This window comes from Macroventuria anomochaeta, assembly GCF_010093625.1.
Source record: "Macroventuria anomochaeta strain CBS 525.71 unplaced genomic scaffold BU25scaffold_18, whole genome shotgun sequence".
NCBI lineage: Eukaryota > Fungi > Ascomycota > Dothideomycetes > Pleosporales > Didymellaceae > Macroventuria > Macroventuria anomochaeta.
This window is the reverse complement of record NW_022985379.1, coordinates 166,871-191,766: the sequence shown is the minus strand read 5'-3', so window position 1 is coordinate 191,766 and position 24,896 is coordinate 166,871. Positions and strand designations below refer to the sequence as shown.

The 24,896-nt window shown below is 51.2% G+C and overlaps 13 protein-coding genes across 13 annotated transcripts; 9 read left to right on the top strand and 4 right to left on the bottom strand.

The window, feature by feature from the left end:
• Positions 1–515: 515 nt before the first annotated feature.
• BU25DRAFT_440274 (MFS general substrate transporter) lies at positions 516–2,418 on the top strand (the record flags this gene model as incomplete). Its single annotated transcript, XM_033709163.1, has 4 exons — positions 516–805; positions 1,093–1,279; positions 1,351–1,914; positions 1,984–2,418. The coding sequence occupies exons 1-4, from the start codon at positions 699–701 to the stop codon at positions 2,416–2,418; spliced, it is 1,293 nt and encodes a 430-aa protein (XP_033561245.1). The 5' UTR covers positions 516–698.
• A 513-nt stretch (positions 2,419–2,931) lies between these two features.
• Positions 2,932–4,342, top strand: BU25DRAFT_440273 (FAD/NAD(P)-binding domain-containing protein; the record flags this gene model as incomplete). Its single annotated transcript, XM_033709162.1, has 1 exon — positions 2,932–4,342. Exon 1 carries the CDS (start codon positions 2,996–2,998, stop codon positions 4,340–4,342), a length of 1,347 nt encoding a protein of 448 aa, XP_033561244.1. The 5' UTR covers positions 2,932–2,995.
• An 813-nt stretch (positions 4,343–5,155) lies between these two features.
• On the top strand, positions 5,156–5,767 carry BU25DRAFT_342182 (uncharacterized protein; the record flags this gene model as incomplete). Its single annotated transcript, XM_033702897.1, has 1 exon — positions 5,156–5,767. One exon carries the CDS (start codon positions 5,156–5,158, stop codon positions 5,765–5,767), a length of 612 nt encoding a protein of 203 aa, XP_033561243.1.
• A 103-nt stretch (positions 5,768–5,870) lies between these two features.
• On the top strand, positions 5,871–6,641 carry BU25DRAFT_68334 (uncharacterized protein). The gene has a single exon (XM_033712010.1). The coding sequence runs from the start codon at positions 5,974–5,976 to the stop codon at positions 6,427–6,429; it is 456 nt and encodes a 151-aa protein (XP_033561242.1). The 5' UTR covers positions 5,871–5,973; the 3' UTR covers positions 6,430–6,641.
• Positions 6,642–8,731: 2,090 nt separating this feature from the next.
• Positions 8,732–9,599, bottom strand: BU25DRAFT_411153 (uncharacterized protein). Its single transcript, XM_033706482.1, has one exon. It carries the CDS (start codon positions 9,541–9,543, stop codon positions 8,983–8,985), a length of 561 nt encoding a protein of 186 aa, XP_033561241.1. The 5' UTR covers positions 9,544–9,599; the 3' UTR covers positions 8,732–8,982.
• A 134-nt stretch (positions 9,600–9,733) lies between these two features.
• Positions 9,734–10,566, top strand: BU25DRAFT_411152 (uncharacterized protein). The gene has a single exon (XM_033706481.1). The coding sequence runs from the start codon at positions 9,826–9,828 to the stop codon at positions 10,306–10,308; it is 483 nt and encodes a 160-aa protein (XP_033561240.1). The 5' UTR covers positions 9,734–9,825; the 3' UTR covers positions 10,309–10,566.
• BU25DRAFT_68251 (uncharacterized protein) lies at positions 10,393–10,914 on the top strand. Its single transcript, XM_033712009.1, has one exon. The coding sequence runs from the start codon at positions 10,477–10,479 to the stop codon at positions 10,792–10,794; it is 318 nt and encodes a 105-aa protein (XP_033561239.1). The 5' UTR covers positions 10,393–10,476; the 3' UTR covers positions 10,795–10,914.
• A 119-nt stretch (positions 10,915–11,033) lies between these two features.
• BU25DRAFT_312561 (uncharacterized protein) lies at positions 11,034–11,558 on the bottom strand (the record flags this gene model as incomplete). Its single annotated transcript, XM_033702156.1, has 1 exon — positions 11,034–11,558. A coding segment is annotated over one exon (525 nt), but the record flags the coding sequence as incomplete, so codon positions are not given.
• A 1,355-nt stretch (positions 11,559–12,913) lies between these two features.
• On the top strand, positions 12,914–15,737 carry BU25DRAFT_368693 (Mis6-domain-containing protein). The gene is made up of 8 exons (XM_033703902.1): positions 12,914–13,145; positions 13,194–13,238; positions 13,298–13,673; positions 13,726–13,797; positions 13,863–13,986; positions 14,094–14,261; positions 14,312–14,587; positions 14,636–15,737. The coding sequence occupies exons 1-8, from the start codon at positions 13,130–13,132 to the stop codon at positions 15,695–15,697; spliced, it is 2,139 nt and encodes a 712-aa protein (XP_033561237.1). The 5' UTR covers positions 12,914–13,129; the 3' UTR covers positions 15,698–15,737.
• Positions 15,738–16,346: 609 nt separating this feature from the next.
• BU25DRAFT_298493 (uncharacterized protein) lies at positions 16,347–16,517 on the top strand (the record flags this gene model as incomplete). The annotated part of the gene is made up of 1 exon (XM_033701949.1): positions 16,347–16,517. A coding segment is annotated over one exon (171 nt), but the record flags the coding sequence as incomplete, so codon positions are not given.
• A 1,521-nt stretch (positions 16,518–18,038) lies between these two features.
• BU25DRAFT_411148 (uncharacterized protein) lies at positions 18,039–20,375 on the bottom strand. The gene is made up of 6 exons (XM_033706480.1): positions 20,032–20,375; positions 19,835–19,978; positions 19,631–19,678; positions 19,152–19,449; positions 18,330–19,103; positions 18,039–18,276 (listed from the first exon to the last, which is right to left on the bottom strand). Exons 1-6 carry the CDS (start codon positions 20,131–20,133, stop codon positions 18,134–18,136), a joined length of 1,509 nt encoding a protein of 502 aa, XP_033561235.1. The 5' UTR covers positions 20,134–20,375; the 3' UTR covers positions 18,039–18,133.
• A 515-nt stretch (positions 20,376–20,890) lies between these two features.
• On the top strand, positions 20,891–22,016 carry BU25DRAFT_411147 (uncharacterized protein). Its single transcript, XM_033706479.1, has 2 exons — positions 20,891–21,162; positions 21,291–22,016. Exons 1-2 carry the CDS (start codon positions 21,018–21,020, stop codon positions 21,935–21,937), a joined length of 792 nt encoding a protein of 263 aa, XP_033561234.1. The 5' UTR covers positions 20,891–21,017; the 3' UTR covers positions 21,938–22,016.
• BU25DRAFT_411146 (ribosomal protein S7e) lies at positions 22,016–23,039 on the bottom strand. Its single transcript, XM_033706478.1, has 4 exons — positions 22,917–23,039; positions 22,786–22,863; positions 22,573–22,655; positions 22,016–22,518 (listed from the first exon to the last, which is right to left on the bottom strand). The coding sequence occupies exons 1-4, from the start codon at positions 22,998–23,000 to the stop codon at positions 22,155–22,157; spliced, it is 609 nt and encodes a 202-aa protein (XP_033561233.1). The 5' UTR covers positions 23,001–23,039; the 3' UTR covers positions 22,016–22,154.
• Positions 23,040–24,896: the final 1,857 nt, after the last annotated feature.

Here is a 24,896-nt window from a genome sequence, read left to right as displayed (position 1 = left end):
AAGATCACCAGAAAGCTCTACAATTATCCCAAAAGGGTAAACGTAAAGCTTCAAAAGCTCTAGCAAGGCCAAAGAAGAAGCAGCGTGGTGGTGCAGCTTCTCGTAGTGGTGTTGTTGCTGCAGAGCCACCTCCAGCACCGCGCACCCACAAGACCCGTAGTGGCAGAACTGCAACTCTATATAATTAATCCATATAAGAGAATATTATCGCATAGGTCTATAGAAGACTCCACCACAAAATCTCGTGATAATAGCTATTGTACATGGCTCTACAGCCTCAATTCTGTATAAGCTGCTTGGGGGGCTTCGGCGCATCTGGTGATGGCGCGCATGTGCTGACTAACTACGGTAGCGAATCCAAGTCGCGCCGCGTCCAAAGTATACTTGGCAGTACATCTGAGCACTGGTGACGTCTACAAAAGACTGTCAACAAGGGCGAAGATCCACATTGCAATACCCAAGTGGATTTGTGGGCATTCCCATTGGTTTAAGGGCAAGTATATACTTGCTTGCCACGCGAGCACACGATCCTGTTTCTATTCTTGTTCTGTCACAGCCTGAATGCCTGGACGCAAAATATCGCAAGTATGATTGTGAGTCGCATGGCACCACAAGAGATGGCAAAGGAGGCTTGATTTAGCTCTTCATTTCGGTAAGTCACTCCCAACCTTGTGGAGATAATACAATCAGCCTCTTCGATGATCATTTCCGGAACACTGCCTCAGAACCTCAATATTGGCGAAATACGAACCTCGCTATATGACAACGATACCTCTGCAGATATTACGCTGATACTAGGTATAATGTCACTCAATCAATGCTCTCTTGTACATTCGTTTCACGCAATTCACGACATTCTTTGAGCATGCGTCTACCAGAGAAACTTTACAGGAGAGCTTTGGTCAGCGACGACGAGAGTCCTCGCGACTCACATAAGCTGCCGAGATTCTCATTTGAAGGACAACAGACCACTCGTTAACACTGAGCGTCTCTTCTATCAGTGGTCTGAGGATGAGGAGACATCATATAACCCTGATTTCAACGCAATAGAGAGTGCGCTAAAATTGGAACAAAACATTCTTGTAAGTGTAGGGTCTACGTGCATCTTCACACATTTGTGCTTGCACCACTGAGTGAGATCTATGGGCGAGTTACAGTGTTACAGTATGCTAACTTAATCTACCTTGTCTTCAACACGGCTTGCGGCTTTGCTCAGACGAAAGAGCAGATGCTTGCCTTCCGCTTTCTTAGTGGCATAGGTGGAGCAGCACCCCAAGCAGTATGTCACTATCTTCATGCTGTCCACTCTTTTACCTTACTACTTCAAAGCACCTGCTGACTGATACCTAGCTATGTAATGGCGTGCTTGCCGACACCTGGCGCAAAGAAGAATGCGGTGAAGGCCAAGCCATCTACGGCAATTTCAAATGGGACAGTCCTTGTGTAGCTCCAATCTGCGGCGCATACATCTCGCAAGGCGTGAGCTGGCGCTGGATCTTCCGAGCGACCTCCATCTTCACCGTACTCGTCCAGATCACCGCGCTCTTCTTCCTTCGCCAGACATTTGGTCCTGCCATTCTGGCCAAGAAGGCAAAGCTCATCAGGAAGGCGCTGAAGGGCATTCGTAACAAAGTCGTTGTGCGCACGGAGTACGAGACTGGCGACCGATTTAGTAAGATCTTGCGCAAGCGCCTGATTCTGCCATTCATCATGATGTTCACACATCCAGCGACGCAAGCACCCTCGATCTACCGTGCATACTTGTACGGTGTGATGTATCTCATGCTCTCAGCCTTCCCGCCTGTCTTCGAGGAAGTTTATGGTATGGATGTTGGACCAGCATCCCTCAACTACCTGTCCATGTGTCTCGGCTTCATGATCGGTCTGCAGATATCGCATCCGCTCATGGACGGTGTAAGTCTCCCAGCATCTCCACACTCCAACCCGTTGTCTGACGCTGTGCAGCTCTATGCTCGCCTAAAGGCATACGACAACCTCGAAAGAGGTCTGCCCGAGTTCCGCGTCCCACCCATGCTCATCGCCGGCATCCTCTGCCCCATTGGGCTGTTCATATACAGCTGGACCGCACAAGCAGGAGCACATTGGATCGCGCCAAATATCGGGTGCGTTATCGTTGCTATTGGCATGATCATTGGGTTTCAGTGCAGTCAGGCTTATACTACAGATGCGTATGAGGCGAAGTATGCTGCTTCTGCGGCGGCAGTGGGTGCGTTCATGCGCACGATGTGCGGGTTCAGCTTTCCATTGTTCGCTGTGCAGATGTATAAGACCCTGGGTTTGGGGTGGGGAAATAGCTTGTTAGCGTTCATGACGTTGGGGTTGGCGCTGGTCAGTCCGGTGTTGCTGTGGTTCCATGGGCCGAAGTTGAGGGCGATGAGTACGAAAGGATTGCTGTAGGAGGGGAACCAAGCGGAAGAGACGATTCACGAGTTGCGATTGTATTCAGCGAGGAGTCTTGCGCAGCATGAATAGACATGTACAATATCACTCGTCTCCTTCAAGTTTTGATCGAGAGGCAGAATATGCATCATCAATACAGACCTGCACAGAAGGCACTGCATCAGACCTTATCTCGCCCCTCCAGAAGTTTTGACTTGGATGTTCTCATCAAAAGGCCACTTTTCAACGCTCGATCAGTTCAAGTTCATCGCTCTGCTGCTCGCCGATCTCGGAGTCGACTCCAGTGCGCCTCCAGCCACCCCGCACTTCAAGATCCCACAGCCTCACACGATCTCCAGGAATAATAAACGGACCGATCCGCTAACATGAAATGTGACAAGCGTTTTTGCCGTCCACATGGTGATCTCCTGACGCTAGTCTGGGCCGCGGCAAAGCATCTCGGTACTTGGAGTTGATGGACCCTTTCCTTCCGAGTTTCGGAACAATGTGTGGAAGGAAGTCGCGTTCATCGTCGTGAACTTCATCTTGTCTTCAGTTGCAACTGCTTCCTCTATCACAAGTCAGGTCACCCAAGATGCCGTACCTGAGCACGCAGCCCAAGATCCTCATAGCAGGCGCCGGAATCGGAGGCCTCACAGCCGCGCTCTCACTGCACGCGGCAGGATTTACCGACATCCAGATCTTCGAAGCATCATCAACACTCACAACACTCGGTGTCGGTATCAACGTGCAGCCTTCAGCAGTCCTTATCCTGCGAAATCTTGGACTTTTGGAAGCCCTGGAGAAGACCGGAATCCAGACGGCAGAGCTCAACTTCTACAACCGCCATGGCGACTCCATCCTTAGCGAGCCACGAGGCAAGTACGCTGGCTACGCAGTCCCTCAATTCTCGATCCACAGAGGGGAGTTCCAGATGCTGCTCCTCAGCGCTGTGAAAGAGCGTCTTGGTGAGGAAGCGGTGCATCTTAATCACGCCTTGACCGGATTCGAGCAGAACGAAAAGAGCATCACAGCGCAATTTTCGCAACGACGGGATGGCGCTCCCGCCGAACTCTCTGGCATTTCTGGAGACGTCTTGATTGCAGCTGACGGAATCAACTCGACTGCGCGACGCATTCTATACCCCAATGAAGGGGCGCCAAGGTTCTCAGGACGCATGCTCTGGCGTGGATGTTTGGAGCGCGAACCGTATTTGACAGGCGCGAGTATGGTGTGGGCAGGTCACGCGGATCAGAAGTTTATCGCATACCCAATCTCTCAACGTTCAGCAGACAAGGGCAAGAGTCTTGTGAATTGGATCGCAGAGTTGCGCATCCGAGGGAAAGACGACAAGGACCTTACACCGCCGAAGACGGACTGGACGAAGGCTGTTGACAAGAGCGTATTCGAGGGTCCGTTCGAGAGCTGGAAGTGCGGTGGTCTGGAGATGAAGGATCTGATCGACAAAACGGATAAGGTGTTTGAATTCCCCATGTCTGACCGCGATCCAGTTGAGCACTGGTCGTTTGGCAGATTGACGCTGTTGGGTGATGCAGCACATGCTATGTATCCCATTGGATCGAACGGCGCATCGCAAGCCATCATCGATGCGGAAACACTGGCAAAGCATCTTAAAGCTACAATATTAGACGTTGCTGCAGCATTGAAAGCATACGAACTGGAGCGACTACCCCCCACAGCAAAGATCGTGATGGCAAACCGAGCGAACGGCCCAGATCACGTCTTGCAGATGGCTGAAGAGAGAGCCCCAGATGGATTCAAGAACGTCTACGACGTTATACCGAAGGAAGAACTGGAAGCTATTGGCACAGTGTATAAGAAGGTTGCCGGTTTCGAGATGGAGAGTGTCAATCTCAAGGCGAAAGAGACAGAAGGAGAGAGCGAGAGGCTACGGCTCAAGAGTCCCAGAGATTGGATTTAGTACGGAGTCGTATTCTCAATCATGGTTTTTGGGGTGAGAAGCTGAAGCAAACTGACCGCTGTCGCCAACACCTTCGTCCTACGCCAAACACCTAATCATTCACCAAGCAGTGTCGTACATTTTCCGAGTTCGTGACTGCTCCATAGCCACGTTGACAGACAATACGCCCACTCGCGACTCAAACAATCGTGGCGTCCTACCAATCAAATGCGTCAACGCCCAAAACGGTCGCATGTCAATTTGTGCGACCTGAGCCATGGCAGTGACGCAGCTGACAAAATAAGATCGCCTGTTTCCCATGTGGGCTATGCATTTCTTTGACTGACTTCCACTTCGGTCAGCCCTGGCGCTGAGACTGTCAAAGAAAGGAGGGTGAGGACGTACTACGGATGGAGCTACGTGTGAGACGCACTTCATTGTCAAAGCCTCCGCGTAACACCGATGATATATGAACAACGCAGAGCTCTTCTTATTGACACTTCTAGCTACTCCAGCGGTTTCTCTTGAATCAGCACGCCCCTCTGCTTTTGGACTGCATACTCGCTGTAGTCACCCAAGTGCCTCATACTCGCATCTTTTGATCCTGTAACAACCTTATACAGAATGCCTGGTCTCGAATCAATGCGCCGGCGGCTTTCCAGCATAGCGAAACCCACTCCAGAACCCACTGCACCCCCTTCCCACACGCACCCCGACACCCGTCTCTTCAACCCCGACTTCTTTAATATCGAAGCAAACGACCTGACATGGTTCCGCAAAGTCAACCTCGCAGTACGCCGCGACATGGCTAAGTTGAGCGTCGCTCACGACTACATGCACATCCAACGCGTCACCGTCTCAGCCTACACTCTCTACCTCAACGAAAAGCAACTTCCCTGTGCCGGCAGGATCGATCCGCGCACAGTCGTCATCGCAGCCATGGTGCACGAACTCGGGGCACTCAAATACACTGAAGGAATCGCAGAGAACAACAAGAACTCTGGTCCACGACGACCCGACAGTCCTGATACAGTGCAGCATAAACAACACGAGTTACTATTTGACTTCCTGCGGCGTCTGGACTGCCCGCCCGACGTCGCCGGGCCGGCGGCCCTGATTGCGAGTCTAGTCAGTATCTGGAGGGAGTTCAGGGATAAAGAGAAGATTCAGGGTCATTGCGAGGCGTATCCTGCGCTGAAGTTTGTACAGGATGCTGATCGGTTGGATGATCTGGGGCGTGTTGGGATTGCGAAGCTGGTTGCGGAGAGGAAGGGGACGATTCTTGAGTTGGTAAATAGGATTGATAAGAGTTTGGCGTATTGTGTGGATTTGATGAAGACGAAGGTTGGGAGGAAGGAGGCGGAGAAGAGGCGGGCGCAGATGCTGGAGTTTAGGGAGGGGTTGGTGGGACAGACTGACTGCTCGGTCGGTCTCAAGGCCGACTGAGGAGCATCAGTGTTAATTAATATTCGCCTAAACTCTACTGGTTTTCCAACAGTGGACATAATGCTCAGGTTGCGCGTGTTTGACGAACCTGGTTCCTCATAAATAGAACAGTTTGACTGCAGGTCTGAATCTATGGGAGGTACTCAGTGCCAACTTTCAAGCCATCTGTGATCTGATATAATCTCAAAGGCTACAGTAATTTCTGCATGCTCTACAACAAGAGTCTACCGAACAAGCAGAGTGCTTCTCCAGATAGTGCTGCCCGAAGCTTGAACTCTTCCAAGAGCGGATTCTGGAAATCGTGTTCAGGAACGCATCGCTCTTATATGGGTTGCGGCTCCGCTGCGTATTTGTTGTGCAATACATACATTTCGCCTGCTGCTTCAGACCCATTGGTCGTAACCCTCACAGCTTTGTGCTCTCAGCATGAGTGTCATCCTTGTCTCCCCATCCCAGACGGACTGGCTTTTCCGCCGATGATGTATGCGAACCAGACTTTGCCTTGTCACACAGAGTTGCGCGACCATACACCATATCAGCAGCCTGAAGCAATGTGCACTATAAAGTGCCTCCCGTACCTTCCCTGTCGTTCTTGTGTGATGATGGTAGATGATAGATACAACGCTCCACTCCGTCGCATCCTTATATCGACTTGGGCATAGTCTTATAAAATCGGGTGTGCATCAAATATGTACACAGTTGCACGCTCACATACTTTCTGCGTTGCGTACGAGTGCGGAAGCTTCGTTCCTTTGCCGAATTCGATCCAAGGCTCGTCGAATATGCCTGATGGTTCGTTGCCAGACATGTTTCCTTTGATATCTAGTGCCGTCACTACAATGGCGATCGTACAAAGACAAAGCTGTTCAGAATATCAGCACAGTAAGTGAAATGCCAGATGAGTCAACATCATGTCGTAATCGACCGGTATCGTACCCCTCCGTTCTGAGCACAAGTAGAGCAGCGAAAAAATACGATCCCGTGGATCTGCGCAATTCTTATTTGCGAATTGACTCATTAAAGTAATAAGATCCGGTCCATCGTCCGTCTCGAAAATGCCAAAACGATAGTCGTTGAAGTGCTCATCATAGAAGGATTTGGTTCTGAAGACCGCCGGCTCTGATTTGGCGTATAGTTTCCAAACCTAGAGGAAATGTATGCAACCAGAAGGTAATTTCTTGGGCCAGGTAAGTCTCTTGCACAACCCAAGCATGCTCCCAGTAACCGTTTTCGAAGAGATATCCGCCAAGAACGAATTCGTATGCATACTCGCACTGTTGTGGCGAAGCATCACTGGAAGACAACATTGCCATCCAGTGATGCAAGATTCTCTCGAGATATGCGGTTCGACCTTTATCCGGTAGCGGTTCGACCTTTATCCGGTAGCGGTTCGACGCCGTATGAGTAATATGCTGCTGAGCCTAAAGGCGGCGCCTTTCCAAGCCAGACGTGCACAGATAGAGTGCGCGAGTTTGTCTCCCATCTATTTGACTTGATGGTTTCTCTCTAACAGATTTAGCTGGTCAATGCACAAAGCGTCTATCCAGAATAGAATTGACAGGTCGAATCGTCCCAGGAACCAGTCACGTCTTGTGGCATTATGGTGTGCTATACAGAGGAAGTTATAGAGGTTTTCTCGGATGCGGAAAGGCTGCCCATTCAGAAGGATGACTCGATTATTTACGTCGTTCTGGATATCAGTGTATGTAGTTTGACGTGGTGGAAGGTCCCATGTATACGATAGAAACACGTATGTACTGCTGACTGAAGCATGGGAAATACGACACTGAACAAGACCCTCGGCCGAGAGGTCTGGGAGAATGTGGACAAGACGGATGGAAGGTTGATCGTGGTTGAGTGGCTGGTATCAAAAGGGTTCGATAGGGTTGTATACTAGCTCTGGGATTGTCGGTGGTCTGTGAATGCTACCTTCGATGGAAAATCGATAAGCTTCAATACAAGCCTCAATTTCCTGAACAGCTTCTTTGACGTCCTCATAGAACCGTAATCTTGACTCCTTGAGCGCTGGAGCTGAATCGGCTTCGCCATCGTTATCGCCATCTAATGATGAGCGCTTGCGCTTGTTGGGAGCCTGTGGTGGGGAAGAGTCATTGTCGGCTCAGGACTGACGTACCCGTTACAACCTTAGAAGTCAGCAAACAGTCGAAGTGGACACACATACATCCAAAGGTATGGAAGGTCAAGCTCTGGCCGAAGCTTAAGACAACATGATTGCAGAGGGGAGGAAAGACATGTTCTCAACTTTAAGAGAACGTAGTGAAGGCTGACTGCATGGAAATGTGGCTGTGCTCCTAACCGGTATGCCACAAAAAAGTACGAGACGCTGCTTAAACGATTTGGCGGGACCTGACCTGTTCATACACCTCTTGAAGGCTTTGATTTGTGCCTGAAGAAGCCTAGCTACTTCTTTAAGATGCTCATGTTCAATGTCGATCAGCTAGGCAGCAACGAAAGGGCAATGACCTTTCCCTACCGCTTGACCCCTCTGAGCGCCAAAGCTTCGGCTCCCATTTCTCCCCTTCCACGTCCGTGCTCAGTTAGTCAGCATGGCCCAAGCTCCTTTGCCTATAAGTTCAGCGCGGTCCTCGCCCTCCTTCTTGTTTCCTCATACTTACCTTCTTTGGATGATTGGGCTCAAGATTCCGATTCATCTATCTTGATCAGCTGCATTGCACAGCGCGGACTGGTTGGGATATGGCTTTCCTTCGGGGACGCCACAGGGGCAATTTTTGCTGGCCTTCTTGCTTTGTGCAAGCTTTTTCATTGACCGCTATTGCTACAGGCATGGCGTTGAGGAAGAAGATAGTGCTGCTACTACCGCTTGTTCGGTGAGATAATATGGAATGGACTGGCTGCAGTTCGACGTGTTGCTCGATCCAAGGTTTGTTGATGTGGAGATTCATTGTCATGTTATGAAGCTATCGAAACTCTATCTGTTTCCCACTGAGTTCTTATGCCTATCCATGTGGTGTCTCTATCTCTTGTTGTGTCCAGCTGCTCCGACAGAGCTTCCCAGCTTCGCATCCATGTGAGTGCGAGCTGTCATTGAGGGGGCGAGCGGGCGCTTGTTTGCAGTTGCAGCCATTTGCTCAGTCCCAACGCCGTCGAAGGCTTCTACAGCATCGTCTGGTGGTGTCCACGTCTTTAGCCATGAGCTCTGTGATATGTATCATATGCTCTCGCTGTGTGCGGTTTCAACCCGCCTTGTCCACGCCCTCGCGCTTGCCTTGTGTGCCTACGCTCTTGCCAGCATCCCCACTCTCCACCTCAGCATCCCCTTCAAGCTCCTCAACCCCCTCAAGCTCTTCAGCGCTCTCCTCATCCGCCTTGCCTGCTTCCAACGCTCGATATTTCCTCCGCTTCTTCTTGTCACTACTAGCCTTCTTTTTGCTCTTCTCCCTCGCCTTGACCCTCGTGCGCGCGTCGTCCCCCAACTCGTGCTCCTCAAGGCGATCTTGCAGCAGCTTCCTTGCTATCTTACGATTCTGCGCTCGACTTCGCGTGTCTTGGTACTTGACTACGATGCCCGTGGGAATATGCTTGAGCTGTACGGCAGACGAGGTCTTGTTGATCTTCTGACCACCTGGACCGGAGCCCTTCAGAAAGTTCTCTATTATTTCGGATTCGGGAATTACGCGGCGCGGAGGGAGCTGCTTCGAGAGGAGAACTGCGCTGTTGTGGAGAGCATGGCGGACGGTGGAAGAGAGGGTAATGCGTGGGCGTACAAGCGCGGTGATGGGGGAGAGGAGTTGCATTGCTATTATTGTCAGGTAGACTATGACTTCAAGGATAGAAGAGCAGCCATTTTAGCATTGTTGTTATGCTGAGCATTCTCAACTTTTGTGAAACGACGCGCCCAATCCCCTCGCGCCTCACCCCCGGCCTCTTCCGCGAACGCCAAAAGTGAAATGATATGACGGCGCCCTGACCGTCCCTGAACCACAACCACAATCACGCATGTTCACAAATTGACGCAACACCACGGCCCAGAGAAAACCCGAATCCATACCAGCTACTTAGTCGCAAGTGTCCGCCGCATGCCCGACTCCGCAACGGTCGCAACCGCGCTCCTCCTTGCCGCAGCCTCCGCCCTCCTAATCGCCGCAATGCTCTACCCGTCTGCCCTGCTGCGCTGGTTCCAGCGCAAGAGATATCAATATGAAGTCACATTCTCGCTGTACATGTTGACGAGTACTGAGAAGTTCATCTTCAGTACGTCCATGTTCCCTTCAACCCTCCATATCCAGGCCCCTATAATTGGATATGCTCTTCGAGTTGTAATCCAGATAACGGCTAATGCCACTACAGACTCCGTACTCTTCCTCCTCCTATCGCTCCTCATAATCGCCGCATCCCTCTACCTTCCCGAACACCTCAGCATCATCGCAAGCCGCATCTTCTACTACTACAGCGGCAACGAGAACGCGCATTCCGGTCTTGCGAACAAGGCGGTAGGCGAGCCGGCGCATATCCATGGAGCAGGGCTGGCAGGGAACGGGAGGGGGTACATGGAGCCATGAGCACAGCAATGGAGATGAGCTAGCATACAACGGCTGGTGGATTCCATATGACTATAGACCCTGGCTGGGATGAGGGATTGCCGGCATATGGCGCAGACTGTGTCGATCGCCAGTCTAGTGATGTACAGGATGTGATATGAGCGGGTGACAGCATGGAATGGCGTTTAGATGGGCGTTGTTGAAAGACCGCTCCGCATAAGTCTTCGAGTGCTTGGAGCGTTTAGTTATGATAGATACCACGTAATTGTAATACTTCACAAGATAAGAAGATCTCGGTCTACCGCGCCTCTCATGAAACCCACCCTTGGGGCCTACCTAGGTACAGGGGATTTGCTCACCGACAAGTTCACCGCCATACTCACCGCAAGATTCTGGAAGGTCAAGCGGGGTGCGGGTGATAGCAGGGAAGGAAATATGGATACGCAGGAAGATATTGAGAGCTTGAGACAGTGTTTGGTGTTCGTGAAGTACGGATATGATCATTGAAAGCAAACTATGTACCGCAGCTAGAGAATGTTCGCCGAAGAGAACGAGCAGCTACCACCCAATGCATATGCGTATGCAAAACATGTCCAGAAAACCTCGCGTTCAGTACAGAGGAAAGGTACATACAGAGCAGAGATAGGTCGTCATGTCGTCGTGAAGGGAGGTATGGAAATCGGACAGGACCGAAAGATAAGATATACTAGAATCATCCTAGCGGTTGTGTGCGCTCAAAGTTGAGTTCATCCGAAGAGAACATGGACCGCACGCTCGAGCGTGGCCGGAGTGTAGTCGTCGATAGTAACAAGAGTAGGGAAGTCGCTTAGTGCCTGCACATGTGCTTCCATCTTCGCGCCATTACTGACAATGACCAGAAGAACGACAGGTACCGATGTCATTGACGTATCCTTCTCGACCTTACGCGTGATGCTTCGAGTGAATTTGAGCTGCCGCTCAAAAGCCTCCGGGCTATGTCCGAGCACGTTCTCTGTAGCGCAGATGACAACCACAACGACCCCGCTCGCGGGCAAGAAGTACGGATGCAAGTCGGTCATGCCGAGATCCATGCGGAACGGTACATGGCGGACTTGTCTTGGTAGAGCACGTCCTAAGGGTTCGAAGGGATCCATGTCCTTGACCAAGGATGTCGATGGCGAGTGAGGGACCACAGGTGTGAAGAGGGTGATGACCTCTGCCTCGTTGAGTGTTCGCAATCGATTCAGCGTCTGGGGTGGGCATCGAACCAAGACTGCTTTGCCAGCAGCTGGTTGTTGCGAGTCGGCCCTTGATGAACGCTGCCTTCTATGCTCGCCCATCTTGAATATTGGGTTCTGACTTCAGTCGGGCGAGGTAGCGATGGCTGATGCTCTTCCAGAGACGACGATCAACAAGAAGCAGAGTGACTTGATGGTAATCCGGCGGAGGCTGCGGGGTGCTGAAACAGTATTCGTGAAGCCCCTAGCCTGAGCGATCGTTCTCGACCACTTCGAAAGAACCTACGGGAACAGCAGGATGTTCCAGCGGACAATCGATATCGCGAATGCTCCAAGGCCGCTCGAGGATGCGATACGAACGTGTGGCTTGCGAATGTTGATCGTAGCTGGATTTGTGGCCAAGAGGTGGTGAGAGTAAGATCGTAAGCCAACCTGAGTGTTTCGATGGTCAAGATTGCAGCAATGTGTGTGAGAGAGGACACTCGTGTGGGGCTCTATAGTTATATCTGTAAGTATATCCCTCGTCATGCTTTGAGTGCTACGACAGATGAAAAACGAGACTGTTGTACAAGACCATGAGTACGCATGTTCTGTGAGATGATGAAGGGCAGGTAACTCGAGCCCGCCAACCGGCAGTCAGCAAACGGCTCCCGTCTCCTGGAGACCCTGAGCCATCGCTGACACACAACATGAGTAGGCCTGCGGCGTAGGTTACACAGAGGAGTGGGTGATAGTCTCCAGTGGATGTTACTTTGGCCGGTCATGGAACGTTGGGCAAAGCGAAAGTCCTCGCAGGCTCCTTGCAAGAGAGGCAAGACCAAGTATAGCGTGGCAATGTTGAACGGACGCGTCAGCGCCGTTGAAGACTGTCGAGATTGAGACACCAGAGGAGCTGAAGAGGGTGTCTACTGCTGAAGTCGAGGACAAGGTTTGCTGCTCCTGGCCGAACACCCTCTTCGCCGGCCCGAGCAAGGATCCTTGGGCTAGAAAGTCGGCCAGTGAAGCAAGTACCCAGCCAGTGACCGGATAGAGATCAGCTGCATCTACCCGCCAGACGCACGGCGTGGTTCGCTCTGCGTGTGGCGCACGGGGGTCAGTACGATTCGAGCGGGCTGTGCAGTGCCGTTGTCAAATTGATCGCTGACGAGCAGGGTTTTTGACCATTCATGGCAAGAGGAATTGCGCGCTAGCCGAGGGTGAATATCTTTTCAATGCTGATTGTGTAACGTGATGTATGCGGCGACGGGCATCTGCAATGCATGCTCTGTATGCGTGACATCTGCAAGATACTGTGCATGACTGGCGTGTGAACGAGCCGCGGGCGGATTAACCGAGCGCTGTGCTCCACAGGGGCTGCCAATGCACAAGGCCAGCCGTGTGGTGACATCCGCTCGCGACAGTGATCGATACGACATTCGATGAAGTCGAAGGGCAACACAGAACGTGGGTGTAGAGTGGGGGAAAGATGTGAGGGATGGCTGGTGGTTGTTGTCTCGCTTATTTAGCGTCCCAGACAGGGCAGGCGCGTTAGGTGAAGTTGTAAACACCATGACGACGCGCCTAAGTGAACCACCACTTTAGGTCGCGATTACTTCTTAGTCAACACCTGGCGCAATGATATCGTGATGCCGTCTATCGCAGGTAATGTTGTTGCTGTTTTTAACGCATAATGAGCTAACATCGTGACAGAAGAGCAGCCATCGCTCGGCGACGCGCTAGAGTCGTTGCATAAGGGTACGTATCATGCTCAATGCGCCTATGCGAGCGAAGGCAGAGCTAACACCGTGCAACAGCATCACGAACTCCCGCAAAGCAGCGAACCGTCAAAGTCTCTGGGGTGATCAATGTCATCTGCCGACACGCGTTTGCCTATGGCCTTGACGAGGATGCTCTGGATGCTGTCGTACACATTGCGGCAAGGAAGACACAATTAGATCAAACGAGTGTAACAACGTTGATAAAAAATTTGTATCCCGCGCAGCGAGTATCCGGCGATGTCATTGTCACAATCGTAGCCGCACTGGGCCAGGGTAAGGGCAAGCCTTCGCCAGGCACTCAAGACAGCCTTGTAAAGTGGCTCGCATTGATCCACGTGATCATCGAGGATGCCAGCGTTCTCTCTAGGTTGTATGGTGTCCTATTCGCGATGTTGGACATGATCAGTATTAGGTGTGCCACCACGCTACGAATGTTTCCTTACAAACTAAGCTAACTTCGACAGAACATCATTGTGCCATCTGCTATCCTTGATCACTCGTAGGAAGCATGTGAAACCCTTCAGAATACAGCAACTGTATGTTTGACTGATCCAATACGGCCATGTCGTTCTACGACAGTATGGGCTGATGTACCTCTTAGACTTGAATTGTCCCGTGGTCTTGGTAACGAACCTGCCCTTCAAGGTCTTCTCCGCGTTTACAAGGACTACTATCCGGACATCATTCTCGGAAGCGCATCCACGAGTCGAAAGTCGTTTGCACCGGTAAGTGCCCGTCCAGTCTGTGTAATGTCGGATGCAAAGCGGGGATGTTCTTGCAAGGCTGCGGCTTCATGTGTTACACCACTGACTGACCTTTACTGACGGCGTAGCAACCTGATGCGGAGTGGCGAGCAAGGGTGCGTACGATTCAGGAAGCTCGCACAGCGGCGGACGACACCACATCTGAACGACACAACGGCTTTAAGGTTCTTCGACACGGATCAAAGAGGACTAAAGCATCGGTGTTGCCCGATGTCCACACCTACCATGCTACTGAGGTAGGATCTCTTGATACTCGTGTGCCATCCCTGATACTGACGTATGGTAGAGCTCCGTAACACTGGAAGGCATCGATAGTGTTGACGCCTTTGTGGAGAGGCTTGACAGGATCGAGCCACCTGGTCAGCTCATCCCTTTCCTTACAGACCCACTTCTTCAGAAGTATGTTGAGTTGAAGCCATCACCGGTTGTGTCTGCACGCATTGGTTTGTGGCTCGCCACGTGCCTCGAAGAGCAAGTCGGAGCCGCTGCTCAAGATACTGGGGATTCTGCCTTCCTTACCGAGCTATTAGATGGGCTTCTGCAGCATGCACGGTATACCAAGGTAAGCTTGACACCTAGTTGACAACACATCATGCTCATCCTCTCGTAGACACTGCTACCCATTGTACCAGCCTTCCTGAAGGAGTACCTTACAGTATGGGACGGCCGAGACCATGTCGATGCCGTACTTGGCCTACTGGCCTACATTCCCGAAGATTCATTCGATGACCTTTATACCGAATATCTTTCACCCGCAGAGCGTGCGCTCTCGAGCAACGGTCTTTCAGCGTATACACGTCTAGTCGGGTTCTACACGGAAATGCTGCAACACCGCGTATCTACTCTTGCTCAGCAACGACCTGAACGTCGTCAACCTGCGCTCATCTCGCCTGAGCAGCAGTTCTTGAAAGACTCTGTCTCGCACTTTGCAGCATTCTCGACATCTCTGATCCTGTCGCTTCCATCAGAGGAGGGAGCTGAACTTGTGTCTTCCACCCTCGCCTACTGGGAGCTGCTTTCCACATCCTCCAAACCGCACGTCATTCCCATCATCCTCCCACCGATGCACCTCGTATACTATTTGATGCAGAGCTCGCCAGCTGTTCTAGTATCCCGGATCTGCGGCATTATCGGCAGTTACAAACAAGCTTTCGACGCCCACCCAAGGCCCGTCAAGCACTACTACCCGAGCGAAGTGACAGACGGGCTGAATTGGTGTTTGCGCGATGTTTACAACCTCTTCTGGGTAGCTCGCGGCCTGGCAGTTGCCGAACAGAAGTCCGTTGGCATGTATTGTGATCCATCATTGCGCTCATCACTCAACGACTATCTGAGTGGTCTGGACCACGAGTACGCGATAGGTCACGCATTCGGGTTATCGAACAACGCATGGCTTGCGTCGATGTCTTTTGCAGCATGGCATGCGCTCGAAGAACAGGTAATCGACCGGGAAGGATATGATCGGGGCAGTATCAGGTGGCACACAGGTCCAGTGAGTCAGCAAAGTTTGGCGGTCATAAGAAATGGAGGTGTGGACGTAGACTGGGAAGGCGCCAATGGATACAAGGTGTTTGTACTCAATTGGCTAGCAGAGAGGGGACTAGGTGGACTGAGGGAGTTTATGTTCGCAACCGTCACAGACCTGAAAACAGGACAGACGAGCGCCTCGTAGTGCAACGCTGTAGGCCGGAATACACGGTTATGAATACAAGGTACCTGACACCTGATCATTCCTCCCTCTCCGATCGTCACGCGTTCGTCGGCCTTTGAGCCTCGCATAGTCGGCGCCTCCACGGCAAATCGGGAGAGAAGCTCAAGTATGATGTTGAAGACGCGTGCAACGCGTATCATCAGCCACAAGAAGCAGGTATGTTTTTGGTGTTGACTGGAGCTATGGCTGAGCAACTTCATGCAACGTCTCGGTTCCATCCGAAAGCGCCAAAGTTGCCGACTTACCCTTTCTTCCATTTTACACGACATTATCAACACTGTTGTTCAGCTGTCACAAACTTGCTCGAAATGAAAACAACCAAGAAGTAAACTCAAGGTCAAGCTCACCGTAGATTGAAGTTCAGCCATCGTCCAACCGCGACCAACCTTGATCGTTTGCAGAAGACAACACACCGTCATGCGCGGTCCAGGCATGTTGAACTTCCGGCAAGATCCTTCAAACTGGTCTTGAAGCAGGAACTCTCCTCTGCGTTCGTATGTTTGGCTCTTGCGGCACCTACAACCGGCAGTACTTCTGCTCTCGACAATTGTTTCGAGAGGACACCGCCGAGCCTCATGACCTCATACCCAAGCGCGTACAACAAGAGTGAGAGCTCTGCAAGTATACAGAAGAGCTTACAGAACGTCACCTTCCTCCTATAAGGCAAATGGTTCAAAATTTTGCAGCTGAATCGGTGCACATTGCTGTTTCTGACTCCTGGGTGTTGCGCTTCCTTGACCGTCACCGCGACACTCTCCTCTACAAATGGACCACTGCTGTAATGGGCTGTGCCCGGTTAGCGCCTCGGCTAGCGCAAGCCAAAATCATTGCCGGCTGCTAGCCAGCAAACCTCATCAAATTTATCTGACCTTATCTGGCATCTACCTTCAGGGTCAGCCGTTTACAAAAAAAGAGAGGCAACTCTCTCCCACTAACACACTGCAAAGATCTATAGAGTGCCGCAAAGCACAATCAGTGGCCTACTTGCTGGAGCCTCCCTATAACGCAATTGCATGCCCAATTCAACAAAGCTAAGAAGCATCAAAGAGTAGGTGATTTTCCAGCATGTATCAAAGCTAGATGAGCAAGGATACCTGCCCCAGCAGCTTCCTGATGTGGAGGATATGGCTGTTATGATTCTGCGTCCTGGGACAGACAGCACTGCAATAAGTAACCGCCAACCATACGCAACAGACTGTTGAAGTTGTACTTTGAGCAAAGCTCATAAGCACGGTTTATTTGGTTTTCAGGGATGAGTACAGTTTCTGGAACAATAGGGTCTATCACCTAAGGCAAAGCTTGTGGTGATAAGGGGTAAGCGTTACGTTACGATTACGTACAACATTGGAATAACCACGAGGCGGGCAAACGTTATAACGTATGGAAGACGGCCGCGAGAGAGGTCGCGCCTTGTCGTACAGAGACCCCATGGCTCACGTGACCGCACTGACGAGAGCATTCGGCTAGCGTCCCATGGGACGGAACCGATTAATACCATGGGATTCCCACGAAATCCCACGGGTCTCACGGGGCTTTGGGACTGCGTGTAACGGGGGTTTCTATACTTTACCAAGGGTAGCTAGTCCAGGGTTCAGTAAGCCGTAGTGATGTTGGATTGTAGGAAGATATTACAAAGTTGAGTGAGTTGTAGACAAGAACTTTGTTGGTAGTGATGTGAGTGCACAAGAGCAATACTGTTGGAAGATTGTATTCTTGACTACAGAGATGCTAACTATGCTGCTGTTGAAGTCGTACTTCTAAGCAAAGCTCGGAAGCACGGTTTGGTTGGGTCTTGGGGATGAGTAGAGCGTGAAGGAACGGAGGAGTTGATCACCTAAGCAAAACTCGTGGTGGTCAGGGGTAGACGTCTAGTCAAAGACCGTGACGGCTGGTAGCAATGAGTAGTCCAGAGTAGACTGTCTTGCTCGAGAGCAGGTGAGAATCCAGTAACAAAGTTGATTGACGAGGTTGAACACGATGCCATAATGGCAGTGTTCCTACACTCATAGTGACCAGGAAAAATTAAAAGAAGAGAGCACATGTTGACAATAGCATTCAGTCTTCAAGATGCTGTCGCACATGTGGTGAGGTAGGGCATAATGCATAGACATGCAAGAAAGATGCATAGAGTACTGCAGGTTAGAGGAATATACTGTGCAGCACAGTACAATACTGTTGTCTACTGTAGTATTGCAAGGTCATTGTAATGTTGGTGTGGTCTTGGCCAAAGTGACCGGCTTGCCCGTGAGGTTTTCCAAGTTGCAACTTTTGTTCAACGTCATATGCATCATGATCAGTTGCATTCTGAGTGCGAACAGTAACCACGCTCAACATAGATAACAACTGAAAGCGCTACATCATTGCCTTTTATCTCTTCCTGTTGATCAGGAGTGATACTCATGGGGAGTACTCTTCGTTCCCGTTCCTATCGACCCTCACGTACTTCTCTCTATCCATACCATGCGTGGCGCGCAGGTGGCAGGTGTTCTCGTAGCGGCAGTTGCCAAAGTCACGTTCGTTGGCGCACTGGTGACCCAGGTCTAGTCTTTGTTAGCGCTTGTGGGAGGTCATTGTGTTCGGATGAGAAACTTACAGCAATCGATATCCTCACAGTACCTGTTATTGCAAGCTAAGCTTCGAGCCTTGTAACGCAAAGTGGTCAGCTCGCCCGCGCTGAGTTTAGGCTCATGCTGGAAGTGACAGAATTTGCCCTGCATGCATGAACCACCCAGATGAAAGTTATTGCACATCTTCTTGCCGTTCTTCTTCATCCGAGCATCCAGAGCCTCTGCGGATGCACGGTCGCGAGCTGGGAGTGGCTCGTCAAGCCTTTGCTCACTCTTGTTGTAATAGGCGTATTTCTTTTTTGTGTTTGCTTTCGAGTTGGTAGTCGATGCGATAGAGATGCTGTTGGTACGCTCAGTGCCCGTCTTGCCAACGCTAGCCCAAGTAGAATCCTCACTTGACTCGGTCGCCGATACAGAAGGCGCTGGTGTGCTGGGAGAGGGGCTTACAACCGCTGGCAACACAGACGCTGCGGGAGGCGTCCTGTTTGTCAACGAGCGCATAATTATGGGAGATTGCGCTGACGGTGGTGGGATGTGCGCCGCAGTTACGGTAGTATTGATGGCGGGAGCGGAGTCTGGTAGAGGCTCGTTCCTGAACACATCATCGAAGTTGGCACGTTTGAAGTTGGGCAACTCGGCGAATCCTCTGTAGGCAGGAGTAGATTCCATCAAAGTGATACGGCTTGCTTTAGCTTCGTTGTGTTTGAATTGATCAAGATTTAGGAGGTAGCCGGCATCGTGACAACCGCCAAAGATGATGTGGCGGCAGGTGGGGTTGTCACTAAAGGTGCGCAGCATTTCTACTTTCTTGTCAGCTCACATTGACTTACATTGATCTCCTAGCCTACCTTTAATCTTGTGGTCGGCTCGTTCTTTGCCTTGACCGACATCGACAATACTAAATAGGGGCTGGTTGACGCTGAAGCGCTGAGCGAAAGTCCGGAGCTCCTGCGGATGACGCAGAAGTCCGACTTGTTGAAGCTTGATAGCGAGCTTATCGAGACTCAGGTAGATCTGAGCCATGACTGGCCACTTTCCGGAGTTGCTGTATAGAGACGAAATGTGGTTGTGGATAGCATGGTAGAGGCGAGAAGCAGCTTCTGAACCACCATCACCACCAGCCGCCTGGAGCAAGGCATCTTGGAACTAATGAAAGTCGGTAAGCTTTCCTTAGCCAGGAAATAAGACCCTAAGACATGACTTGGCCAGGTGCCACACAGCCAGTGGGACCCTTTGTAGATGCAAGGAGCAAGACCTCACTCCGGCAGTGACGGGCTTGGTGTGCTCAAGTGGGAGAATAGTTGAAGAGGGGACTGGAATTACTTACAATAGCGCCGTCTCCATCGATGAGAGCCAGAACAAACGAGCTAGAGTCCTGCAGCGATGAGTTAGTAAAGGCAGCTGCAATGTGCAGTGTCGCACTGACACGGCGTTGAGGAGCAGGAAAGAAAACTTTGGCCGTAAAGCACGAGTGGGCATGTTTAGAACAAATGGGATAGTAGGGGCAAAATTTGATGACTTGAAATCTTACCAGTTGATGCTCGTGCTCACTCATAGCTCTGTGCACCTCCTCGACCCTAGACTGATAGTTCCTTCTGTTGTCTCTTTCGCTAAGGTAGTCGCTCTTCAACTCAGCATGTTCTCGTAACAGGCCTGAAAACTTTTCAATGAGTTCCTATATTAGTCAGTGTTGGGTTCATGTGCACCTTCCGCCTCAGCTTCACCCACGTTAACAAGGTTTTCTCTGGCATGATCAGCAGCTCGAAAGCTCTCCATCTGTCTTAGATAGTTGTTTAGATCGTAGTTCGCCATACTGAGAAGTTCGACCATGTGGTTGAGCAATGTTCACGAGGCAAACTTTGTCTGTAAAGGTCACTGGAGTGAACACGTCTTAACGGTGGAGGCAACAGCGAGCTCTTACGGGAGCTAAACACTAGCTTGTCTTGGAAGGAAGTGGGGTCGATCAAACAGCGACACTCGTTCTTGAAGGAGTGTGAAAGCAAGTGTGCGAATACTCTCCTATTCCAGCAAACTATGGCCGATACAGCTTAACAAGGCGCAGTCGTTCTCCACATGCACTTGCTGTGGTGCGGGGCACAGGCGAGTGTGTCGCCTGGCCTGGGGCGTGGTACACAAAGGGAACGAAAACACTCAGCCCACCACTTCATGCAGCTTGCGCCGTCATTACCGTATCAGCGACGCGCACGAAGCTGACGGGGGCATTCAGAAGCTTTGAGCAACTCACCAGTGACTTTCATTTGCAGCATGCTGCTAGACAACAATGTATTGCTTCGACAGCGCTTACTGTTCCGGACAATTGCACAACGCTTTTCCAGTGGCTGGCATGCAGCACGATCGAGGCTGTAGCAACTTCTCGTACATAGTTTGAAAATACATCGCAAATTCCATTAGATGAGAAACTGGAAAGTACAAACGTACCTGAAGATGCCACAGATGAAAAACAGCTGCAAGTGTGGACCGTTGTTAACGCCGAACAGCTCCGCCTGAGCTTTCCCCGCAAAGTGATGCTGATCTCGAATCATACGTGCCGCTTACAAAACAACAACGGAAGCGTTCCACGGGAGAAGCTACATAAAAACAACAGCAATTGAATGCTTATAACATGCAAAACACGACTCCTACTCTCGAACAGCTTCAGGATCCTCTCAATTCCAATCGTTCGTAGCATTGCACCAATCCAACGCCTCAACACCATGGCGGCCAACAAAAAAGCCCGCACCGACCCACCTTACGAGCTCCTCTACTGGCCTGGCATCCCAGGACGTGGCGAGTTCATTCGTCTGGCCTTCGAAGCTGCAGGTGTATCCTACAAAGACACAGCCAACGAGTCTGAGGATGGTACGTACATCCTACACACCGTAATCAACTCGAGGTGATCATCATAACTCATGACACCTACTACGCACCACTCACTTCCCCCAATCTCCGACCTTATACCAACCTCGAACCAAGGCTGACAGTCCCAGGCGTCAAAGCAGTAATCTCCCTCATCGACTCCTCTTCGACCGGCACCGACGGCAACCCACCCCCCTTCGCACCACCCGCGCTACGCATTCCCGGCGAAGGCCCCGACGGCAAACCGCTCCTAATCTACCAAACACCCTCGATCCTCTCCTACCTTGGCCCCAAGCTCGGCCTCGCAGGCACCAATGAAGCAGAGCAGCAATGGATCCTCTCGCACACGCTCACAGCGCTGGATCTCAGCAACGAAGCACACGAGACGCACCACCCCATCGCAGTCGCGAAAACCTATGAGGAACAGAAGGAGGAGAGTTTGAAGAAGGCGACGGACGTTAGGGAAGCTAGGATCCCGAAATTCTTGGGCTTCTTTGAGAGGGTACTGAAGGGGAATGAAGAGAAAGGGAAGGGGAAGTATTTGGTGGGTGATAAGCTGAGTTATGCGGATACGACGCTGTGGCATGTGTTGAGTGGGCTGCTGTTTGCATTTCCTAAGGAGATAGAGGCCAGGAAGGGGGGGTTTGAACTGTTGTTTGGAACGTTTTATGAGAGTGTGAAGGAGGCGAGTGGGGTGAAGGAGTATCTGGCGAGTGGAAGGAGGAAGCCGTTTAGTATGGGTATGTTCAGGTATTATCCCGAGCTGGACCGTCAGTAGAGAAGATGCTCTGGGAGATGATCGAAACGAAAGACACTAGAAAGGACAGTGACCATCACAGAAAAGAAATCAATTGCAGTGGTATCTTGAAGGGGTGCCCCTCGCGGGCTGATATCATCTCATTCCATTTTAATGCCGGATACATGATGCATTTCCGAAGCCGTACTCCTGACCCGAATGATGCCCAGGCTAAACGAAACAACCGACAGCCGTAGGTCTAGTACTCAGCGGCAGACTGGGGGAACTCGAAGTTGACACCCTTGCCAGTGAGGCGCTTGTAGACCTCAGAGTAGGTGTCGAGCCTGTAGTCAACACCGCCGCGCTCCTTCTCGTCAAGAACGACCTTGAGGACCTTAGAGCCGTCCTGGCGGGTGCGGAGGCGCTTGCCGACGATCTCAACGGGGTAGACAAGGTCGGACAGGATGGCGTCGTGGACAGCAGTGAGGGTCCTGGACTGGGGACGCTTCTGGGTCTGGCTGGTGCGGGACCTGTTGGAGCGCTTGGGGCGGGGCAAGATGCGGCGGGAAGCAACGATCAGGACGTGGCGGTCGGAGAACTTCTTCTCGAGCTCACGAGTGAGACTGTCATGAATTAGCGCATGTTCACTAAATGTTTCGCGAAAAGTTCCTGCTTACCGCTGCTGGGCCTTGTGCCAGCCCTGGAGGAGAGGGACGGGGACGAAGATGACAATAGCCTTACGTCCGTGGCCAACCTCGATCTAAGAATCCTGGTGTCAGCGAATTGTGCTGCCCAGTGCCCACCGCCTCTTCGATCAAAAATATGGGTATGGGTATGCGTGTGGAAGGTATGCGAGCGCGTCGGTGCGCTATGGTGGAGGCTTATCTTACCTCGCGGGCAGAGACAAACTGCAGAGGGCGCAGAGAGCTCTTCAGGTCGGGGACATTGTTCTCGAGGTCAGTCAACGCCTGCGCAATTGTTAGTCCTGTAGTCGCATACCAATTGATAGTGGAAAACTTGCGTTGGCGATGCTGGTCTCGATCTCGGAAGGGCTCTGCCTCGAGGGGCTGTTGGGCGCGATCTTGTTCAGGGCGTTGGCAGACATGTCGGCGGCTGGCGAGGTTAGTTGTCGGCTGGTCGAAGAAGCGTTTGAAGATGTCCAACCCGTGAGAGAAACTCTGTGCGGCTTGGCAAGTTCATTAAGCGAAGGTTAGTGCAGATCACTAGTGCGAACGCCATCCACTCGCCCTGACTGATGTGCACGCGAACACTATTGCCAACATCAAACTTCGGGATTCGTGTGATCCCGTTAATCGAGTTCATCGTTCAACAGACCTTTACTTTTGGTCTCATCATCAACGTAAGGGGCATTGTGCACTGCGAGGTCCTGTCTTTGTCCGAGACTGCAGACACCTGAGCAACTCGCGGGAGATGTCAAGAATGGATGTTTATGCACAATTGTTGCGTTTACAGCATCATGGATGGTGAAATCTCTCACTAAATGGGGGGATCTCACTCTTGTCTGATGGTAAGCTCTGATTGGAGACAGCACGAAGTTCATTGTCACGGCAACGAAAAAAACGTCGCTTTTGCTGACTCGAACTCTTACCTGTAATTGTTCATGGTGTTACACGCATGCAACGATTAATGGAACACCACTCTTCTTTCTCCCATCGCCCAATCATAGCTCACATGTAAAAGCAAGCTCAGCCGCGCTTACAACCTTGCAACACAGACATGGCCACCTTATGAACACTACAGCCTTACTGCTGTCGTATATGCTACATCTGCTACAGCTCATCCACCCATCAGGTTGAATAAATAGCTCGAGCCCAGTTTTACCAGGGGCTTGCAACAGCAGCTAGCTAGCCATACATTACCAAGAGACGCTGTTCCGTCTGAGCAGAGAGAACTGATCGACCGGACGATAATGAATCCAGATTCTCGTCGTTTCCACATCGAGGTCACATAAGAAAACAAAGCATGCCAACACCTCAGTATCGAAGGCAACAAGTACAGCAACACTGGGATACCAACAAGTACAGCAAAACTGGGATATCAACAAGCATATAAATACAGCAGCGACGCTCCTGGATAACGATCGGTAGACCCGATTACGCCGTTCAACCGGCGATCCCTACCTACCAAACTCTGCGCAGAGGCTTACCGACTTTCCGCTGATGTTACTCGGTTCAATGTGCCAACCTGCGACAGCCTTTCAGAATATCCTATAATAAATGCGTTCCAGCACCGGCCCCTCGATCACGGTCGACCTTTCATTCGTTTGATTCACATTCAGAAAACTCTTTCTAGAGACGGATTTGTACAATATAGCATGTTCCACGCCACAACAGATGCCTCTTATATGTGTCTGTCATATGTGTGGGGCTATCCACCACCACGTAAGCGGATTACTCGGGATCCGTCGTCAGCGAGACAGGGCACCGGTTCTGGGATCACTCTGATCAATGAACAATACTTTCGTGTTCGGCAAAGTCTACTCAATTTTTCTCCGTGTGGTACAAGAAGACGGCACTCGGGCGCCCGGAACGTTTGATCTGTCTATTCCATCATGTATTGACGCCCTATGTATTGATGAATCCAACCAGCTAGAGAGGAATCATCAGTAGCACAAACGGGCGCGATCTACTTGCGTGCCGTCTCTGTGCAGGTCTAGCTAAGTATAGTGCCACAGTCAGCTCCGGACAAGTTCGATGCGCGAGGACCCCATGCAAAACCTCATAAGGACGAGACGACGCCTGTGGATACAGTAGTACGAGACTACGTGCCAGCGATATCCATGAGCAATTCTCAGATCCAATCGCCGGCCGAACGTCCATACTTCGAGAAGCTTTTGTTCGATTTCGTTCTAGACAACACGTACTGGGCGCGCGCTTGGATAGTGCAAGAAGTGTCCTTGGCACGGAAGCTCACATTCTGGCTGCACACCTTATCGATGGATCAAGCGCTTCTCGAATCACACGCCTCATATGCTCTCGGG

What these genes read in the sequence shown, in the direction of transcription:
- BU25DRAFT_368693 (XM_033703902.1), top strand. An exon ending in TTGGACATGATCAGTATTAG is followed by an intron (nt 13,674 to 13,725) that starts GTGTGCCACCAC and finishes TAACTTCGACAG; the next exon opens with AACATCATTGTGCCATCTGC. An exon ending in GTCGAAAGTCGTTTGCACCG is followed by an intron (nt 13,987 to 14,093) that starts GTAAGTGCCCGT and finishes CTGACGGCGTAG; the next exon opens with CAACCTGATGCGGAGTGGCG.
- BU25DRAFT_411148 (XM_033706480.1), bottom strand. Translation starts at nt 20,133, where the DNA reads ATGGTCGAACTTCTCAGTATGGCGAACTACGATCTAAACAACTATCTA. An exon ending in CCAGAGAAAACCTTGTTAAC is followed by an intron (nt 19,979 to 20,031) that starts GTGGGTGAAGCT and finishes TGACTAATATAG; the next exon opens with GAACTCATTGAAAAGTTTTC. An exon ending in GTGAGCACGAGCATCAACTG is followed by an intron (nt 19,679 to 19,834) that starts GTAAGATTTCAA and finishes TCATCGCTGCAG; the next exon opens with GACTCTAGCTCGTTTGTTCT.
- BU25DRAFT_68334 (XM_033712010.1), top strand. Translation starts at nt 5,974, where the DNA reads ATGCTCTACAACAAGAGTCTACCGAACAAGCAGAGTGCTTCTCCAGAT.
- BU25DRAFT_411153 (XM_033706482.1), bottom strand. Translation starts at nt 9,543, where the DNA reads ATGCAACTCCTCTCCCCCATCACCGCGCTTGTACGCCCACGCATTACC.
- BU25DRAFT_411146 (XM_033706478.1), bottom strand. Translation starts at nt 23,000, where the DNA reads ATGTCTGCCAACGCCCTGAACAAGATCGCGCCCAACAGCCCCTCGAGG. An exon ending in AGTTTGTCTCTGCCCGCGAG is followed by an intron (nt 22,656 to 22,785) that starts GTAAGATAAGCC and finishes CAGGATTCTTAG; the next exon opens with ATCGAGGTTGGCCACGGACG. An exon ending in TGGCACAAGGCCCAGCAGCG is followed by an intron (nt 22,519 to 22,572) that starts GTAAGCAGGAAC and finishes AATTCATGACAG; the next exon opens with TCTCACTCGTGAGCTCGAGA.
- BU25DRAFT_411152 (XM_033706481.1), top strand. Translation starts at nt 9,826, where the DNA reads ATGCCCGACTCCGCAACGGTCGCAACCGCGCTCCTCCTTGCCGCAGCC.
- BU25DRAFT_411147 (XM_033706479.1), top strand. Translation starts at nt 21,018, where the DNA reads ATGGCGGCCAACAAAAAAGCCCGCACCGACCCACCTTACGAGCTCCTC. An exon ending in AGCCAACGAGTCTGAGGATG is followed by an intron (nt 21,163 to 21,290) that starts GTACGTACATCC and finishes TGACAGTCCCAG; the next exon opens with GCGTCAAAGCAGTAATCTCC.
- BU25DRAFT_68251 (XM_033712009.1), top strand. Translation starts at nt 10,477, where the DNA reads ATGGGCGTTGTTGAAAGACCGCTCCGCATAAGTCTTCGAGTGCTTGGA.